Source organism: Rhinolophus ferrumequinum, chromosome 26 (assembly GCF_004115265.2).
Source record: "Rhinolophus ferrumequinum isolate MPI-CBG mRhiFer1 chromosome 26, mRhiFer1_v1.p, whole genome shotgun sequence".
In the NCBI taxonomy this organism is placed as follows: domain Eukaryota; kingdom Metazoa; phylum Chordata; class Mammalia; order Chiroptera; family Rhinolophidae; genus Rhinolophus; species Rhinolophus ferrumequinum.
In genome coordinates this window covers 17,738,195-17,757,166 of record NC_046309.1, presented here as the reverse complement: position 1 = coordinate 17,757,166, position 18,972 = coordinate 17,738,195, and the positions used below count along the sequence as shown (strand labels likewise).

Genomic DNA, 18,972 nt, shown 5'->3' with positions numbered 1-18,972 from the left:
TGCACTCTGCTTGTTCTGGATCGCTACTCACATTCTTGCAGAAAGTTCTGGATGGGATGCTTGGCTTGGGAAGAGACTGGAGTGCCTTTTTTCGTCTCTCCCCATTTCCCACCTTCCCCTCTTGGCAAGGTCTCCTGCAGGGCTTGGTCAGGACCAAGCTTCCCCACCTCCCCTTCTCCCTCGTCAACACCCAGTACCGTCGGTACACCGCCAGGGCCACCACCACCTCCCACCAACGTGGGAAATTCAGAGCACAGAGAACCTCAGAGATTTGGTTGAACTCTCATTCACACGTGGAGAAACAGAGCCCGGAGGGGAAGTGACACATCTAGCTCCGAAGAGGCAGAGCAGAATCCCGGATGCGAGGCTTTTTCGTGGCTTCTCCGTGCCTCATCCCATCCCATCCTCGTTCCTGTCTTGTTCCCAGTTCCCGGCTTCTTGCTATGCTTGTTGCTGATGGCTTTGGGGATATTTAAAGCAAGGCTGTGGCCCCACAACATGTGGAAAGGATGGAGACTTCTGCCTAGGAACCCTGTCCGGGGGGGCCCTGGTGTCACCTCCCCAGACGGAGCCCTGAGCGCTCCTGCTGTGCCTTCCGGAGGAACTTGCAGCCTCCCCGGTACAGGAAGCCTTCCTTTCCACATGCCCCAGGGCAGGGGTGTCCTGAGCTGCGGCTCCTGCCTACTCGGCATTGCCTCTCCTGCCTGAGGCGCCCCACCTCCCTTGGGGGCACATACCCCACGGCTGTTTTCCAGGCTTTCTACAGCCTCCCGGGCTCTGGGGCTGAGGCTGGCTGTGGCTCAGACAATCCCTGTGCTGCTTCAGGCACTGAGCACAGAGTCACTGCGCGTGGGACGCTGCCTCCCCTCCATCCTCCTGGCACTTAAAGAGGTCCAGGTGCCTGTGCGGGGTCTCCAGCCTCCCCCACTGCCAGTGAAGCCCCACTGTGCTGTACCTCCTGGTGGCTGCCCGGAGTCACCACAGCAGCCCCTGCTATGTGTGTGTCTCCCATCACGCCCCCACTGTCAACGCTTTAAAATTCTTTTGCCCTGAGTGCGCCCCCCACCTTATTTGGGCCAGCCTTTCAGTGGAGTGGGCCTCCAGCTCACTTCTTCCTCCGCCGCCCCACACCTCACCGTGACCCAAAGAAGGCCAAAGCCCAGACTTAGAGCCGCTAGGGCTCGCCTTGGCTTCTGGAGCGGGAGAGGAAGAACTAAATGAACCCCCAAGGCTGTCACAATTTCCTCTGTGGTCTTCCAGCTAAGCTTTTAAATAATCTCCCCCCAAAGTCTCTCTCTCTCTCTTTCTCTCTCTTTGTCTCTCTCTCTCTGGTTTCAGAATCCAAGGGCTGTTTGGCTGAAGAGCCAGGACCAGTTGAGGGAGGGTAGTAGTATCTGTAAGAACATCAGCCTCGGCCTGGCTTTCACTTCTTTCTCCCTTCCTGCACCCCCTTCTCCGGCAAACCCCAGCGCCTTTTTGGCCTGCATTTCTGGCCAAGCAGAGAATGTGCCTCACTGCTTAGAGCAGAAGAATGACTCAACCCCCCTCTGCCTGTTTGATTGAAGTAGTTGCAGTGTGGAGCAGCTGGACAGAATCCAGACAAGGGAAAGAAGAACAGTTTCGGAGGGGTGGGGGTAGGGGCCGAGGAAAGAAAGGACTGTGGGAAGCGAACCACATTCGCGGCCACCACCGCCTTCCCTCCCTCATTGGCTCCCAGGCCTGGACAGCTAGGGGCTGCTCCAGTTCGCCTCTTTCCTCCTCACCCACTGGCATTGGGAGGGGCGAGACCACAGCCCGGCCGGTGGGCACTGAGGTGTGTGTATTGCTTGGGCCTGGGCACCCTTCCTCAGTAATTAGGAGACATGCAAATTAACAGCCTGTGCCGTTTGTATTAATTTGGTAAATAAGCCAGAACAATTTCATTAGTGGCACGTTAATGTGCTTGGGAGCAGGAGGACGTGTCCCACTGTGAGGCAGCGGGACCCGCTGGCCGCCCCAGCCCAGGCCAGGCGGGTCCCGTGTGTCTAGCTGTTCTCCAGCTGGACATGGCTGGCTGGGTCGCACCTGCCCTCCCACCCCCACCTTTGGCCCTGTGGTGGAGAAACCCCCTCGGCTGAGCAGAAAGGCACCATCACACATTGGCCCTCCTTGCCTTACCTCCCACTCTATATTTTATGTGAGGCCCCCAGGGTGGGTATAAGAACCTCAGGAGGAGGAGAACAAGGGGAGGAGAACAAAGGGGGTCCAGCTCAGCCAGGCAGGGCTGCTGCTGAATAACCTTCCCAGCTGGCATCGGTGGTGGGGAAGCGGAAGCAGTTTTACGTGACCTCATCCACGGCCTTCTTCTCTTTTTATAGTTAAGGAAACAGGCGAGGTAGGAGGAGTCATGTGACTTGCCCAAAAGTTCATGGCTAGAGTTAGGATTTGAACCCAAGTCTGTCTGACTCCGAGATCCTTGACCCAGTCGGTGCACCCAGGGGAAGATTTCAAAGAATACAGCAAGCTTCGATCGTTGTAACGTATGTAACGTCGGGAGCACACAGTCTGGTTGGAAAAACAAAATAACTGCCCCTCCCAGGAAGTGATAATTACGATGAAGCATTCGTGTGTCGACGTGCTTAACTCTTCTAAGTGCTTAGCTTATTTATAGTAGCTCATTAGATCCACATAACCAATCCTTTGAGGCTGATACTATTGCAGTTCTGATTTTACAGTGGAATAAACAGGCACTGAGAAGTTAAGTGACTCACCAGGCGGTAGGTGGATTTGAACTCAGGCAGCCTGGCTTCAGAGCCTGTGCTCTAAATCTCCGTGCTCTGTACTGCCCCCTGGATGCCAAAGGCGGTGAGTCCATAGATGTTCAGAGAGCGGTTCGTGTAGGCTGGGTTGGGGCAGCCTTCACAGGAAGGTGCTGTTGAAGCTGAGAGAGCTCAGCTCCCAGGGCCTAGCTCAGGTCCGCAGAATCCCACCCACTCCCTCCGTCGGCATCAAGAGCTGAAGGAAGAGATGCTGGCCCATGAGTGGGCCGCAGGGGTGCACAGGAAGACAGCACTGCAGTGTCCGTAAACCTGACCTTGAGGCATCCAGGCCGCCCGGCTGTGCTGTAAGGAGACTTACCACCAGGCACCTTCAGTGCCGCACCACCCGTCTCCTCACAGCCTCAGGACACGTCTCCTCCCCCGGCCCCCACCTGTCCCTTGCTGATGCTGCTCGTGTCCCTGCATACCCCTAACTCGCGCACCTCCAAGGCATATCGGCCCACACGTGCACACACCACATGCCGGCCTGCCTGCTTATGAAGCCCACTGGCAGCCCATGGAAGTCACCGAGGCCTGAACTCCCTGATGGCACGTGCCATTGTGGGAGGCCTCCCAGAGAAGCTATTGAGTCCAGATCGGTGCCTGAAACACTTCAAGATGTGTAGAGACAAGCAGCAGTGTTGTAGAGCCCTTTGCAATGTGCGTGGCACTCCACAGATCTTATCCCTCCTGCTGCTTGCAATAGTTGGACAAGAGAAGGTGTCTTGTGTGTTTGACAAGAATGAGCCTCCCTTAGCTCCCGCCTTCCGTCTGAGGCAACTTGTGGGAAATAGTTCTCTGGGTGTCCAGTGTTCCTAAGTGCAGGGAAGCTGGGGTGTGCCTTAGGGAGAAAATCCACACGTTAGACAAGCCTTATTCTGGCCTGAGTTTCAGTGCTGTTGACCATGCATTCAATGTTAATGAATCATCTGTATAGTGAATAAGATGTGTTTAAACAGAAACACGTATAGGAAAAGGTTATGTATTAATTAGATGAGGAAAATGTGAGCAGGTCTCACGGAGGCGTAAGCCTGTTTCCTCTAGGAGCAGTGGTTCAGGATTCGCCGGCTCAATGTTTGTGGTGACGAGAGAACATCAGGGCCACGAACGAGAATCAACTGTATCTATATCTATGAGTGTGTGTTTACACTTTTTAATTAAGAGAATATCAGAAATTTGAGTCTTAAAGTTGAACAGAGAAGTAGAGTGTGGTGATGAGCACCCACGTGACGTTACCGTCAAGCCACAAATTCCTGGCAGTCAACATAGAGAGAAACAAGCTGAAGGGTGAACCCACACACCAAGCTGGCTGTGGCCTGCTTACCCCTCTGCTTCACTCCCCGTAACTCCCAGAGCTAGGGGAGAGTTACTACTTGGATCTTCACATTGAATTCCGTATGCCCATCCCAGCTCGGGCGTGTGCAGAAGGAGAGACACAGGCCCAGGGCTTGGCTACAGAGACCAGAAGCCAAGAGCCTCGGAGCAGCAGTGCCGCTAGCCGAGCCCAGCCCACCTTCCCGAGTGCCTTTGTTTGAGAAATTACTGTGGTTGTGGCAGGTGTAATAAAAGGGGAAGGAGAGACCCAGGATGACAGCTTTATCTCCCTCTATAACCCGAGATGGACTCGGTGGCAGCATAGCACAGCGCCCTAGGCCAGAGATTTCTTTCCTCTGTAGTTGTCGGGACTCAGGGACTTGTCAAGCCCAAGTCAGTGGATGATTGCAGGATGGGAGGGGCTGGGTAAGTGCGAAGTCACTGCTCACCTGCCAGGAGGGCCTGGCTGCTCCAGGTGTGGCTGCTGTCGCTGGGTTCTCCCTCTGCTGTGAGACCTTGAGAGGCCGGGCTGTGCTCTGACGGGTGGCCTCACAGGACGAGGTGTGAACTGGGGCTTTGCCATGTGGAGTGAGGTCTAAGTGTGAGCACCTTACAGGGATTCCACCTGCCCTGTTGTTGACTTTGCAACCCATCTCTGAGGTTCTTGCATCCATCCCAGCAATCTGGTGCCAAGAAAAGAGATCAGGGTCACTGTCAGCTTCTGGTCACAGCCTCACGGGCCCAGCACGAGCCACTCGGGCCTGGAGGGGCACCTTGTGCTTAAGCAGGACAACCGTCCTCAGTTTTAGGAAAAGGACACTTGGCTCCTAACAGAGTGAAAGACAGGAGGTCAAGGAATGGGGAACTGGCATGGGCCTGGGCGCAGTGCTGACCTGGGGACTCTGCCAGCTTTGCTGCTTTCAGCTGGGAGGTATCTCATGAGTCCCCAAATACAAGGAGCCCAGTGGTTCAGCCAGCATCAGCAGCCCGCTTACTCTACCTGTTGTCTCATGAGCCCAAACTCAAGGCAGTCAGCCTCTCTGGTCTTCCTCCTGCTTCCCAGAATTCCTCTGGGACCTGCTGCTTCGTGACCTTAGCATGTTTGCCAAAACTTGGCAAGTTACGAAAGATAAGAGCTGGTCTTCCCATGTATCTTTTTTAAAACATAGTTGACATGTTTCAGGCGTACAACATAGTGACTCGGCATTTACATATGATGACCCCAATAACTCTGGTAGCCACCTGTCACCATACGAAGTTACTGTAATATTATTGACTATGTTCCCTGTGCCATGTATTACATCCCCGTGACGTATTTATTTGATAACTGGGAGTTTCTACCTCTTGACTTCTCATGTTGCCCATCTCTGTTCTCATCTGAGCACCATAAGCCTGGCAGCCTCTGCCTCTATTCTTAGTCCTCCCACTGTAGGGGGCACCCGGTGGTCCAGCAGCAGAGTTTCCCCCAAGCTCCAGAGCCCTGGGCATTTATTCGCGAGGTGGCAAAGGCTCTTCAGGAAGTCCGTCACTCACCTCGATGAATTCAGTTGCCCTACTAGCTGGGGAGCTCTTGGGTCACCAGTTTTTATCAGAGCACCATTTTACCCACTTGGACTTCTCCCCACAAATGCAGATCCCCAGAAAATCCATTGCCAGAACTAGAGGAAGGAGGAAAATGTTTGGAGGCCACAAATACTGGGTGCTGGTCTCCCTGCCACGCCTCAGCCGTGGTGCAGGCATTGGGTAGACCCAGCATAGCAGGTCCCAGCGCTTCCACCCTGGCTCCACCAGTGAGGTACAAGGTCCCCTGGTCTTGACGGTGGAGGGAGCTGGCACTGACCTGGTGGGAAGTGAGGAAGGGGGCTCAGAGTGTGACTGAATGAAGAAAGGAGTGCTCCTGAAACAGAGGGCGGTGGGAAGAGGGAAGGAGGTGAGGCCGGGTCTTTTCTGCTCTCAGCTCTGCCCCTGACTAGCTACACGTCCCTCCTCTGTGCCTCAGTTTCCCTGCCTACAATACTAAGTTGGGTTTGGATCTATACAGTACCCTTTTTCCTAGCGCTGATCTACTCTGCCTGTCCCCTCTGTACCACATACCAACTTCAGGCAAGTTGAACTTGCATTTACACTTTGAAGGGTTAACTGTGGGCCTCCAGTAGGAAGAGGGGTCCAAGAATGGGAAGGATCGCCTCCCGGCCCTGCCCCCTCTTTGCTCCCCACTGCCTTCTCTGCACACCCGAGCCACCTCCGTCTACTTCCAGGGAGTCATACCCCACCGTCTCTCCCTGCTGAGTCAGAGCTCTGCCAGGTGGGCGGGCTGCTCCCCTCCATCCAACTCTCCCCGCCACCCTCGCCCCTCCATCCAACTATCTGCCCTAGGCGGCTGCCACTTGCTGCAGCTCAGGCTTCAGAGAATTCCCAGGTATTTAGACATTCATTTTATTGCTTAATCGAGCTTGAAGCCATTTAAATTAATACAAGTTTTTACAGTTGGCAGCAAAGGCTTTCATAGTCCCCTTTAGCAGGGAAGAAAGAGGTTGGGAGAATCGAAGAAGTAATTTTTCTTGGGCCATTGCCTCCTTGGGGTGGGAACAGATCAGCCACCACGAGGGCCGTGGCGGTGAGGCCACCCTCTTGCAGGAGCAGAGTCAGCGCCAGGTCCGGAGTCCTGTGTCTTACGAGCGAGGCCCAGGTGGCCTTGAGCCCTTTGGGGATCACTGAGGGTTCTGGGGTTCACGCCCAGCACATGGCCTCAAGTCTGGGCTTATGGCAGTGACCACACTCTTCCAGTGGTTCTTCCTCAGGGGTGACCTCCGGCTGAGGTTGTTTCCTGACTGTCCCCAGGAGGTAGTGCACTTCCTGCCCGCCTGTCCCCCTCCTTCCTCACCTCCCCTGATTCTCATGCAACCACTTTCTTTACCTGCGTTAATTAATTCCTTCAGCTCCCAGGAAGGACCCCCCCCCCCAGCTCCCCTCTCCCCAGGGCCTGCCTGTCTTCCTAGCAGAACTGGGGGTGGGTTCTGAAGAAGAGTGGGATGTACCCAGTGTCTGCTTATCTCACTTGTGACCCCCGGTACACACACACACACACACACACACACACACACACACGCACACACCCCTCACGAGGACTCCCTCACTTCAGCTAAGGATAGAGAGTTTCAAAGTGGTTTTGTCAGTGACGTATCTATCGAAGATGATTCTGGGCTGTGCAAGGCTAAAACGTGAAGACCCAACGTACAGATGGGAAGTGAAGGGTTCTGACAGGGGCAGCAGAGGGGCTCTCTCAAGTCCCTGCCTTTCTGCTTAGCACATCCCTTCCCTCTCCTGGTTCCAGCTGCTCCTGTCACATGCAATGGATGTGGTGGCAGTTGCCCAGGGCCTGTGAGCCCTGGGCCTCAGCACCCTCTCCTCCTCTGCACCCCCAGGGCCACCCCCTGCAGGCTGACACCCCCTCTCTGTGCTCCCCAGGTGGAGGTGGAGGTGGAGAGCATGGACAAGGCCGGCAACTTCATTGGCTGGCTCCACATGGACGGCGCCAACCTGTCCGTCTTGCTGGTGGAGCACGCACTCTCCAAGGTCCACTTCACCGCAGAGCGCAGCTCCTACTACAAATCCCTTCTGTCTGCCGAGGAGGCCGCCAAGCAGAAAAAGGAGAAGGTACGTGTCACAGGGCCTGCAGCAGCGGAGGGCCGGGTGCCGTTCTGTCCCCCAGCTCACACTTTCCCTCAACCTTCCCCCTCCCCCTCCACACTAAGGCCACTGCCTCTGCACCACAGACAGAAGTGCTTCTGTCGTCCCCCAGCTGAGTGAGGGGCCCGCTTGGTGATGGTCTCTGACCCACTCGAGAACCATACACGACCACGGGCGAGGCTGCCAGCTTCAGGCATCTTCAGCCGTAAGCCTGCTCCAGACCAGACGTGGGCCTCAGGCCTGCTGGGGTGGACCTGGAGCAGAAAGCTGTCTGGGGGGTGACCTTGGAGCAATGAAACGACTGGGGGCGCCCCTGGGAGCGGGAGACGGAGAGGGGCTCCTTCGCCAGCTCTGACCCTTCCTTCAGTGCCCTCAGAGGGGCCGGGAAGCCTGCAGCCCTCCTCTGAGTTCCCTCCACATTGCCCTGCAGGGAAGCCCATTTTGGAAGCGGGGCCCAGGAAACGCATAAAGCTGTTAGGACAGCAGGTTTACAGGCCATCACTCTGCAGACTCTGCATCAAGAGACAAGGGGGGTGGGTCAGAAAGCAGCTTTTGGAAACAAATGGACGATTAAGGAACCCAGTGGGTTTGGTGGTGGGAGCCATGCTCGGCGCGCACACACACACACACACACACACACACACACACACACACCCCCATTGCCACAGACTTACAGCCCAGCCCTGATAATAAGGATAAATCAGCCAGCCACCAATTTGTCAGAGCTTCCCTGAGCTTGAGGAGGATTTCATGGGACAGCCGTGCTGAGCCATAAATTTGTTCCAGGAATAAACGTTTCCTTCCCCAGGGGGCAGCCATCTGGCTTGCCACTCGCCTCCCAGAGCCAAGGCCCAGACATCTGCCAAAAAGAGTGGGGGGCTTCGGGGCCCAGAAGGCTCCTGGTTCTCCTCCAGCCTGAAGCAGCCACCTCTTCCCTCTGTCTCTCTTCCCACCTTTCTTCCAAGAGAGAATACATCGCTTCCCCTGGGGTTTAGGGCCGGGGACCAACCCACTAATGGAGGTGAAAGGACTGTAGGGAGGGGTGGCCCAAAAGGCTAGGACAGGTGAAAGGGACTGTCCATGCCTTGAAAGAGCAGGCCTCCGTGAAGCCTCTGAGGCGGTTTCTACCTTTGCTTGTCCCAGTTCTGCTCACGTTAAACCTTATCTTCCTAGAGTGATGGGGAAGCAGGCGGCCTCGGCTCCTACAGCAAAGGAACTACCTCTTGGATTTCCTGTTTGTGGCCACTGAACTTAAGACTTCCACCCCCAGGTCCTCTGCCAGCTGCAGGGAAACGGGGGAGACGTGGTGCTAGGGCCTCACTTGCAAAGGGTTGGCCTTCACTGAAGAGTTAGCAGCTGGGGGTCAGAGTGGCAAGCAGCAGCCTCTGAGGCCCAGGTTCTGAAAGCGTCTTTGCCGCCGGCCCTGCTCCCCGGCTAGTCAGCACGTGAGCCTAGTCATTGCGTCTTCAGATCTGAGTGGTCCTGAGAGGAGAGACCCCAGAGTGACCCAGGAGAGGACAGAGAGGGGAATCTGGCCTGAGACGCAGGGGTGGGTCCCTTGCCACATGTGAACTTGGCATCGCTATGTATGACACAGTGGATTTGTCTGAAAGAGCCCAAGTCATCTTTCCTCTGGTGTCACGTGATGACGCTGAGGAGTAATTACCAGTGATTAATTACTTCCCCGGGCTGCACGATTAAATGCAGTGCCGTGCTCTCAGGGTGAGGGCCTGCCTGCCTCCTGGGTCCTTCTGCACATGCCATCCTCTTCAGGGATCCTTGGAGAACCTGGCATGGCCCCTTCCTGGTGGGCTGGTTCCCAGGAGATGCCTGGGCACAGCTTTGCAGCAGCCTCAGAATTGACTGGACTGAGATGAGAATTTGGTGACCAGCTGGGGGGACAGCAAAGTGCATATCTGAGGTGTCCCCAGGATCCCCAGTCATGCCCCACTTGTGACCCCACGAGGGCTGCCGTAGCTGTCGAGAGACAGACACATCTGAGATTAAGAGGTCATGGTGGTACCTGTGAGGTAACTGAGGAAAGGTGACACCGCGAGACTGTGAGACCAGGAGCGTGTGGAAGTCTTTGGCGAGTGTGATCACGTGTGTGCGTTTGTGAGCAGGTCCATCTGACGGTGCCTCTCTCCCAGCCACGAGAAAGGGCTTCTTCCTCCCGTGCCCTTCAGGCTCCTCTCCTCTTGGAAAAGCTGGTCGGGCCTCTGCAGGAGGCCGATGCAGGGTTTTGTCCTCCTCCTTCAGGGATTCTGGGCAGCTCTGAGGACCAAGGATAGAGCCACCAGTGGCAGCCGCATGGACTGACCCCCTAACCCCCGCCACTCATGCCCTAACAGGACCCTGGACAGCGTTGGATTGGCCATGAGCTGGCTTTTATCAAGCTTGGCTTCCCCGTTGCAGGTTCACTGGCCTCCACCATCCTGGCCCCGTGCCAGCCCCACTCTTGGAACCTTCTGAGCAGCGGTATTAAATAAGATTTAGAAAGGAAAGCCTCCAGGCAGTGGAGCCTCAGTCCACATTGCCCATGTCCTGCCAGAAAGAGGACCTGGGATCCCCCAGGGAGGAAGTACAGAGAAGAGGGAGGGCCAGGGGTGGGGCGAGGACAGAGGAGAGACAGCCCGTGCTCCTGAGCTGGCCGAGCCTGTGCCGGCCTGGTGGGCTCCCCCCCTAGGGCAGCCCCAGCCACGGGGTGGTCAGGAGCCCCAGAATAGAGGGGACCTGAGCAGGACAGGCACTGGCATGACAGGCAGATGAGGAAGGAGGGAGGTGCTTCTCTTGCCCATTCCCCATGTGGGTGCATAACCAGGGCCTCGGAGGGATCACAGGGGGCCCCCGCCTCAGGACAGAGCTCCATTCTGGCCCTGGCCTTAAAGCAGGAGCGCTGCCACCAAGCCGACCACAAACCCTGCCGTGCCGTAGTGTGGGGCGGGCTCTCCACACCGCTGCAGCCTAGGGTGGGCTGCGAGCAGAGCGGCCCTGCCACCCAGGCTGGTCTGCACCAGGGGCCAAGAGCATTCACCGCTCTCAGACCGACCCCATCCTGCCCAGCCTCTTAGCCCAGCCCTTCCTTCCACCGAGAGCCTGGGGCGGAGCCATAAGGCTCTGATGGTATTTCATGTGTACCATTACTGTTCCTTCTGGGGGCTGGGGTGGGGGGTAGTAGGGTTTTCTTGTCAGCGATCTGAGCTGTAAGAGGGCTTGGGGTGGCTCTGGGAAAGTGGCACGCGTCTCTTACAGGTGTCTTGCCAATATGTTTATCCTCTCCCTGCCTCAGTTCTGCGGAAGGGCAACATAAGTCAGTATGGGCAAAACGCACCCATGTTTAAGGGTGGGACATGGGCAACCAAGCCTGTGTGGGCGACTCCTTCCCACCAAGAAGCCACCTGGCCAGGCTGTATTTACCAGCTTGCTGAGGGGCCACTGGCAGCCAACTCCCAGAAAATAGCTGGTCGCCTCGTTCCCCAAGGCTCCACCATCCAAAGGGCCCAACCAGCCGTCTTAGAAATGAAGCTCCTTTATCTGAGCAGCGGCTCTGAGTCTTCTGCCCTTTGGCAACCTCATGGTTCTGGTGTCTTCTCACCTCAGGAGGCAGCAGTGTACACCCCACTATTCCCCACCTACCGCCCAGCGAGCTGTGGGACCTTGTCATAGGACTGGCCCCTTTGCTGCCCTCCTTGAAGGAGCAAGGGGCCTGAGAGCCATCCCTCAGGCTTTCTTGTACCTCCTTCGTGGCCTCAAGCTCCCTTCCACCTGAGCCTGCCAGGAGAGAAGCTCCACCCCCTCTCCCGGAGGAGGAAACCTGATGCTGTCGCCAGAGGCGCTTTTACTTGAGGAGTCATTAGCAGTTTCTGCTCTCGCCCGTCAGTCTGTTCCCAATTCCTCAACTCTGCTGAGAGGAGGAGGGTGGGGTTAGGGTGGGAGCCCAGAGCAGCACCCAGGCTCGGGCCCACTCAGGAGCCAGTCTTTCTCACGGAAGCGGCGGTGGGAGCCCTGCAGTCCTCAGAGCTGCAGGGTCCTCTCTCCAAGGGCCTGAATACTTACTTCCCTGGGGAACTTGCAGCGAGGGGGCCCAGGAGGAAAGCCTCAGCCTCAGCCTCAACAGCATGCAGGCCTTGGAATTGGAAGGAACTGTGCTTTTTCCCCAGAGTACTCAGCGGTCTGCACTGTGGCCTCTGACTGAACAGGTCCTTTCACAAGAACGTCCAAAGGCTAGAGACTCCCTTCCTCATCCAGGCAGGTGGGCCCTGGAGGGCGTCTGCCCGAGGCTCTGATCTGACTGGATTGAGGTCCTGACTGCTCTCCTGTGGCCGCCAGGCCTGGGGAGCTGGAAGTAGGGGTGTCTCGGTGCTGGTGACAGGGGAGTGGCCATGGTGATGGGATAGGTGTTGGGGTCAGAGCCCAGCCCCAGACCAGGGCCCACAGGTTCAGCCTCAGAAGGCAGAGGGCACAGCTCTGTGTGGGGCAGAAGTTTAGGCCTGGGTGACGTTTCTCCCGCCTCCCTCCACCGCTCCCTAGCAGACCCCCTCTGGGCTCGGAAGGTCCCTGTTGCTTGTTCCAGTTCTCGGGACCCTTGCCTCCCCTTCTAGTGGAAGGACAGACATTAAAGGCCAGAGCACAGCCTCTGTGGGTGTGACCCAAGGTGACTCAGGGACGCCAGCATTCCCAGAGCCACCTGGGAATCTGCATGTCAGCTGAGTGATCACATGGTCCAACTGCCTTATTTGAAAGGGACCGAAAGGAGACCCACGGAGGACACATGGCTTGACCGAAGTCAAACAGCCAATTAAAGGGCAAAATGAAAGGACAAGAGCCCACACCTCCTGCCTACAGTTTTTCCCGCTACTCAGTGAGGCCCCGTCAAAACCAAAAGCCCCAGCCAGGCTGCCTGCGTTCCAATCCTAGTTCCACTACTTCTAGCAAGTGTGTGCCTCAGTTTCTTCTGTAAAGCAGAAGTAATGTGAATCCCTGCTCAAAGGGTTGTTGTGAGGATTTAAATGAATTAATACTTGGAGACTGTTTAGAATGTGCCTGACACCTAAGTAAGCATGTACGTTTTTGGCTGATACTTTTATCACCCCTTGCGCCTGTGTGTGTTTGCCTGTGGGACCCCGTGTGTGGTCCGGTTCCCCGCGCTCCCCTTCCCGCTGTTCAGCTGGAAAGCCAGCTCCCTTCCCTGCTCTGACAGGCCTCATGACTGGGATAATCTCCCAGCCACAGGATTGGACTTGACGCGCTGTCACGGAGAATCAGCTTCTGAGCTGCTGCAGCCCTGACAGCACAGGGCTGAGGGAAGAAGGGAGAGGGAAGGGTGGAGGAGAGTTTGAGCAGGGTGGAGGGTAGAATCAGCGTCTGAGCTGGGGTCACAGCAGCCTGCTTGAGGTGAAGAGGACAGAGAAGTCACTGAGAAGCGCGTTCATGCACAGTGATGAGCCCTCCCCCCCACGGCCCAGGGCTGTCACTCGCACAGCCTCAGGAGTGCCAGGGGCCCTGTGACAGTTCAGAATGGCCCTTACAGAGTGGTATGGGGGAGGGGAGCGGGGGCCCAGAACCACTGTCTCCAAGGCTCTCACACTCTGGTATACATGAGAATCGCCAGGGAGCCTGCTGTTTTGTTTTGCTTTCTCTGCGACCCTGTAATAGATTGTAGTTTGGTAGACCTGGGGTGGGACCCAGGTACCTGCATTTTTAATAAAACCCCCAGTTGCTTCGGATGCCTGCCAGAACCCCCGGGATCTGAAGAACTTAAGAGCGCTCTTCCCTCCCCCGCCCAAGGTTGGAGGGGTCCAGGGGCTCAGTTCAGTGAGGTGTGAGTGCCCTGCGGTGAACCCCGCACTCACTCACTCACCGCAGGGGTGACCCACTTGCCCCAAAGCCCTTTTCCTGGTGGCCTTTCTGACCTCACTTCCCAGTCCCCTCCTCTGCTCTGCTGACCACACACAGGTCTGGGCCCATTATGAGGAGCAGCCTGTGGAGGAGGTGACACCTGTGCTGGAGGAGAAGGAGCGCTCGGCCAGCTATAAGCCGGTGTTTGTGACCGAGATCACTGATGACCTGCACTTTTATGTGCAGGATGTGGAGACCGGTGAGTACTCAGGCCCAGCCCCAGGCAGGCTGCCTCCTGGCCCCTTGCACGCCTCCGGGGCCCCTCCATTTGGTGGGAGGCAGGGAAGGACACAGCCCGGGGGCTCCAGGGGACTCCCCAGAATAGTTTACGGCTACTGCCCACCCCCCAGGCCCAGTACACTGCTCTCATCTCGTGACCTGGAGTATGTGGGCTGAGCGGGTCCTCTGAGGGCCGGTGAGGTAACCGGTTTTGTCTGGGTGGTGCTCTGAGACTCTTAGGTCATGGTTTTGCTCCCAGACACCCCTGGCTGGGCAGGACACGGGGATTTGTAGCCCTCGGAGGCTGTCAAGAAGCGAGGGACAGATTGTGTCTGTGGTTAGGAAGCTCCAGCAGGCGCCGCCCAGCCCCTCTCCCCTCGGCATCCGTGGGAAGGCGGTGGAGGAGGAGAGCCTGCGCTTGTCTCTGCTGGGGTTTCTCCTTCTAGAGGTTACCCTGCATGGTAGTCAGTTCCCATGGAAACAGGCAGCGCTCTAGGGGAAGCCATGCCCGGCCAGGCTTTCTGAAGGACCCTCTCTCTCCATCCTCCTCCTCCTTCCTGCCCTCCAGTGGTGTATCCTGTGCCCAGGGTCCCCGAGGCAGATATCAGGCTTCTGAAGGACAGAGGGTAATAAGACAGCTCTCTCAGCAGCTGCACCACGGCCCTCCGGCCCAGCTTCCCACCTCACTCCCTTCACCCTGACCTCGCTCCTCTCCTGCCACCCTGTACACGGAAGCATTTTAGCTGACGGCAAAGGAAAATGCTCTGGGGCCAAGGAGCCAGATCCTCTTAAGACAGCCCCACAAGTGGCAGGTGCAGCCCCGCGGCCTCCTCAGCCCCGCCCCCAGACCCACCCAAGGCCCCAACAGCCTCGGCTCAGCCACTTCCTCTCTAATGATATTTCCCAAGCAGCTGCTTTTGTGGCAATGTCATTTCACCCAGAAAAACAGACTTGTTTGGAGTCCTGGGCTGACTCTACGTGGGAGGGTAAAAAAGCTGGGGAAGGGTAGAGATGGAGCTGGAGCCTTCCAGGTTAGGTCAGCTACAATCCTGGTGACAGCTGGGCCAGCCATTGCCTCGGGAGTGAAGCTGAGAGGGTCCAGCCTCCAGGTCTGGGTGGTGTGACGGGAAGGAGCCCTGCAGTGTTGGTCCAGGTAGGAAGGAGAGCTGTTCCTGGGCTTCAGAGCCAGCAATAGTGGCCCTCAGGGAGCTTGGAGGAAGGAGACTCAGAGACCTTGCCCAGGGCATAGCACCCAGACAGAGGTTCCACCTGGCCTCTGGGTCCTGCTGGGGAGGACGCCCCTGGAATAAGAACAGGGCCCTGAAGTCACCAGGGGACAGCTCGAGGGTTCGAGGCTTCGGACTACGTGGCCTCTGCATTCTCAGGGCTTCCTGTGCCTGCCCAGGGTCCCACCCGTCTGTCTCTGGCAGCTCTAGGAAGCCATGACGCTGCAGTGAGCAGTAGCCAAGACCGAAAATAAAGAAAACTAAGGAGAAACCATGTATTCGTAGAATGTTGGAGAAGGGAGTGAGATGTTTCATGGCACGCTGCCTGGAGGGTTGTGGTGGGCTCCAGACAAAACCCTGTCCTTGGGTGGCTCCAGGAAATAAACCTTAGCACACACAGCCTCCCTCTTGGGCAGCCTTACACCGCCTCCTGTCTCCCTTCTCGTTGAAGGCTGCCTTCGGGAAGGAGCTGATGAAATGATGAGAACATTGTCATTAGCTGTAAATGACCAACCAGGTCTCTGTGAGGACCTCCCTGAGGACTTTGCCTGTTTGCAGGAGGCAAAGTCTGCTTCTGTTGCCTTGGAGCAAAAAATAAATAAAAATAAAAGGAGACCAAGTCTTATGTAGAGGCTTCTCGGTCCCTGAAATTTTACTGTCTCGGCAAGGAACGCTGTTTTGGGAGAATTGTAGAGGGTTCCCACTGGGTGGGGGCAGGGCAGCTGCATCCTGAAAGTCCCTGCTGTGAACGCTGGGCAGTGGCCTGTGCAGAGGCCCAGGAGTGGACCTACCTCCTCCCGTGCGCATGCAGAGCTCATCTTTAGTGCACTGAATGCTTAAGCACCACGCATGTCAGGGGTTCTGCTAGGTTGTGAGAGTCAACAGCCGAGTGAACTATGGTCTGTGCCCTGAGGAGCTGACCGCGTCGTGGCAGAAACAAACCCAGACAAGGAATTTATAAGGCCGACTGACAAGTGTACCAACAGCCGATGTGTGTTAGGCACCTGTTCCAGTGTATGTGGCTTTGGGCCCTGACGATGGAGAGAGGAATCCACACACACACACACACACGGCCACCTCGGAGAGCGAGGGGGGCACTGCGGGTGTGATACAGAGCTGGAATCAGGACCAGGAGGGACGCAAAGGAGAAGCCACTGGGGACTGATGCGTAGCGGGTGGGGGTGGCTAGGACGGGAACCTGAGGAGACCTTGTGTGCCGCCAAACCTGGCGAAAAACAGACAAGCAGCAGGGCCCCGAGGTCAGTGAAACAAGGCAGGGAGACTCCAACTCCCCGTATGAGGAGGGCACCCCAGCCTGGCGGCACAGGAAGTTCAGTTCAGAATTTATCTCGCAGGGCTACTGGGGTCTGAGTGGCCACGTTTGATGATGCTGAGACTGGGCCCTGCTCTCGGAATCGCTCTGTCTTTCAGGGCTCACATTCTGAGACCCTTTCCTCGTGCAGGGCTGTATGGGGCCCATCCTTCATCTCCACTTTAGCCGCTGGGAGATTTTGCAAAGCGTGGCTGTGGTCAGTCACCTCCTGTGGCCCTTGTAGGAACAGGGTGTGGGCTGGCCAGCTCCCACCCTTGGCCTTGCTCCACATCCACTCTCTTGCTCCACCTCCTTGACCAAAGAACGTTCCGAAGGGCTCCCACAGCCGTGGGCAGTAGATTGGAGATCTAGGATTGGAAGACTGTGTGTGCCTCTGAAGCGTGACGTGTCAGCAAGTCACTGTTGTGCTTTTGAAGATACACAGCATGAAACCTCTTGAGCAGGGACCAAAGAGGACCTCCCTGCAGGATAGGGGCCAGCCAGTGCCGGGCGGGTGCTCTACAGAATTCCACAGCCTGCCCATCCCCCAGGCTCATCTGCCTCCCCAGCCCCTCCAGAGATGAGGCTCCACAGAACCTGACACCCTGGTCTTGCTCCCTCTTCCTCCCCATCAGGCACCCAGCTGGAGAAACTGATGGAGAACATGCGAAATGATATTGCCAGCCACCCTCCTATCGAGGGCTCCTACGCCCCCCGTCGGGGAGAATTCTGCATTGCCAAATTTGTAGATGGAGAATGGTAAGCCGTTGGGACCCGGAGCGTGTGTCCTCAGGGCACCGGCCTGCAGAGCTACCAGCTAGACCTCCGGCGTTTGCCTCTGCAGTCTGGTTTCTGCTACGGTGGTGTTGACCTCGGCCAGCTCTCCAGGGTGGCCCTCTTCATTGCCCACAGCCCATCTGGGGCCTGTGCGTCACCCCAGGATTTTCCTGCAGTCTAGCCAGCCTCTTCCCCTCTTCTGGGAAACTCTGTTGGGGGAGCCCTGGCTAGCCGGGGCTGTCCGACACACCCCCACTCTATACAGGAAAAATGTCTCAGTGACCCAGACTAGCCGCCCATCCCTGCACCCCGACTGTCTGAGACATGAGCAGCAGCCCTCGTAGGCTACGTGTGATCTACCAAGGGTAGGGCCCATGGCCTTCCCAGGGTGACGAAGTGACTTGGATGTGTTCCCTGCTGTGGCCTCCCAGACAGATCTGCTGGCTAATTATAGCTGCTGTTTAGTGTGCTGGGTTTAAACAGCAGACATCAATCCAGTCATTAGTCTTGTTGCTTTATGCCCCAAGGACACATCAATCTGCTCCACGCGCTCCCCCCTCCTTCCTCTGCTCCCAGCTGTGCTCTAACTCCATTAGATGGTGACCACAGTGCCCCAAGGCTGGGCCTTGATAGAATCCGAGAACTGTACTCTGACACCCATGGGTTGCTCTCTGGGCCCTGGGCAGGGACGAGCCCTGCTCCTCCCCTGCCATTGAGACTCCTGGGGCGTGTCCCTTGAGCTCTGCCCACGATGCCATTGCAGGTACCGGGCCCGAGTGGAAAAAGTCGAGTCTCCTGCCAAAGTGCACGTCTTCTACATTGACTACGGCAACGTGAGTGTGGGGGGCCGAGAGGTGGGGGTAGGCAAGGGAGGGGCCCCAGCGGCAGCCCCCAGGCCAGGGCCGTCTGCCCTCTCGAAGGGCCCTCTGAGCTTTGGACCACCTTGCTGACGGATCGGTGGGCGGCGCTGCTGTGTGTGTAACGGGCCACGACCCCTCAGTGACCAGGCAACACTGGCATCTTTGGCCAGCGGCCTACAGGCCCCACGGACGAGTGCCCAGCCACAACCACGGCTCCCCTTCTGCCCAACCTGTCTTGAGAGTGGGCCCAGGAGGCCCTTCACCCCTCAGCTCCTGGTCCTCAGGCACGACGTGGCGTTTGTCCCGTCCGCTGATGTCCAGCACATCCCAAAACCAAGGATTACTGGGAAGGGACAGTCACGAGGAGGCCGAGTGGCTGGGAGGAAAGCCCCTTGGGCTGGGCCAGGACATCTGTTGACAGTTACTAGGGGATTCTGTGTGGGCAGCAGCAAGCAGGAGACAATGCTGCAGGGAGGACCGTGCTTCTCCTGGGCTGTGTCTGTGGCTGGCTGTGCTTGTCACTTTCCTCTTGGACTAGAGTTCAGGGTCAGTCAGCAGAAAGCCCAGATCTGGACGTGCTCCCCATGTGCTACCTGGGAATACACAAAGGAAGAGGTCCCGCCAGGCTGGGGTTGCCCCACACGCTTGGGCCAGAACCACCGGCAGGCCAGGATGCCCGTCTTGGTGTGTGCTCCCAACTGGAGCGCCCCCTGGCCTGTGGAAAGCGGTCGGGGACCCATCTCACAGGGGGAAGGCAATGGGAAGAAATGGAAACGACGATTAGAGTCTAGTTATCAAATTGATTATTTTAGTGGGAGCCACCAAGCGTGCCAACACCAAGCCCAAGGTTGAGCGGCTGAGTCACAGCCACCCACCTA

General features: G+C 57.1%; 1 protein-coding gene across 1 annotated transcript in view; it reads left to right on the top strand.

Annotated features, from left to right (window-relative positions):
- The window catches only part of SND1 (staphylococcal nuclease and tudor domain containing 1), a 410,758-nt gene that overhangs the window by 387,357 nt on the left and 4,429 nt on the right, over positions 1-18,972 (top strand). Inside the window, exons 17-20 of the mRNA XM_033098795.1 lie at positions 7,581-7,769; positions 13,758-13,899; positions 17,093-17,216; positions 17,998-18,067. Of these exons, the coding sequence (XP_032954686.1) occupies positions 7,581-7,769; positions 13,758-13,899; positions 17,093-17,216; positions 17,998-18,067 (525 nt within the window). The remainder of the gene's footprint in view (positions 1-7,580; positions 7,770-13,757; positions 13,900-17,092; positions 17,217-17,997; positions 18,068-18,972) is intronic.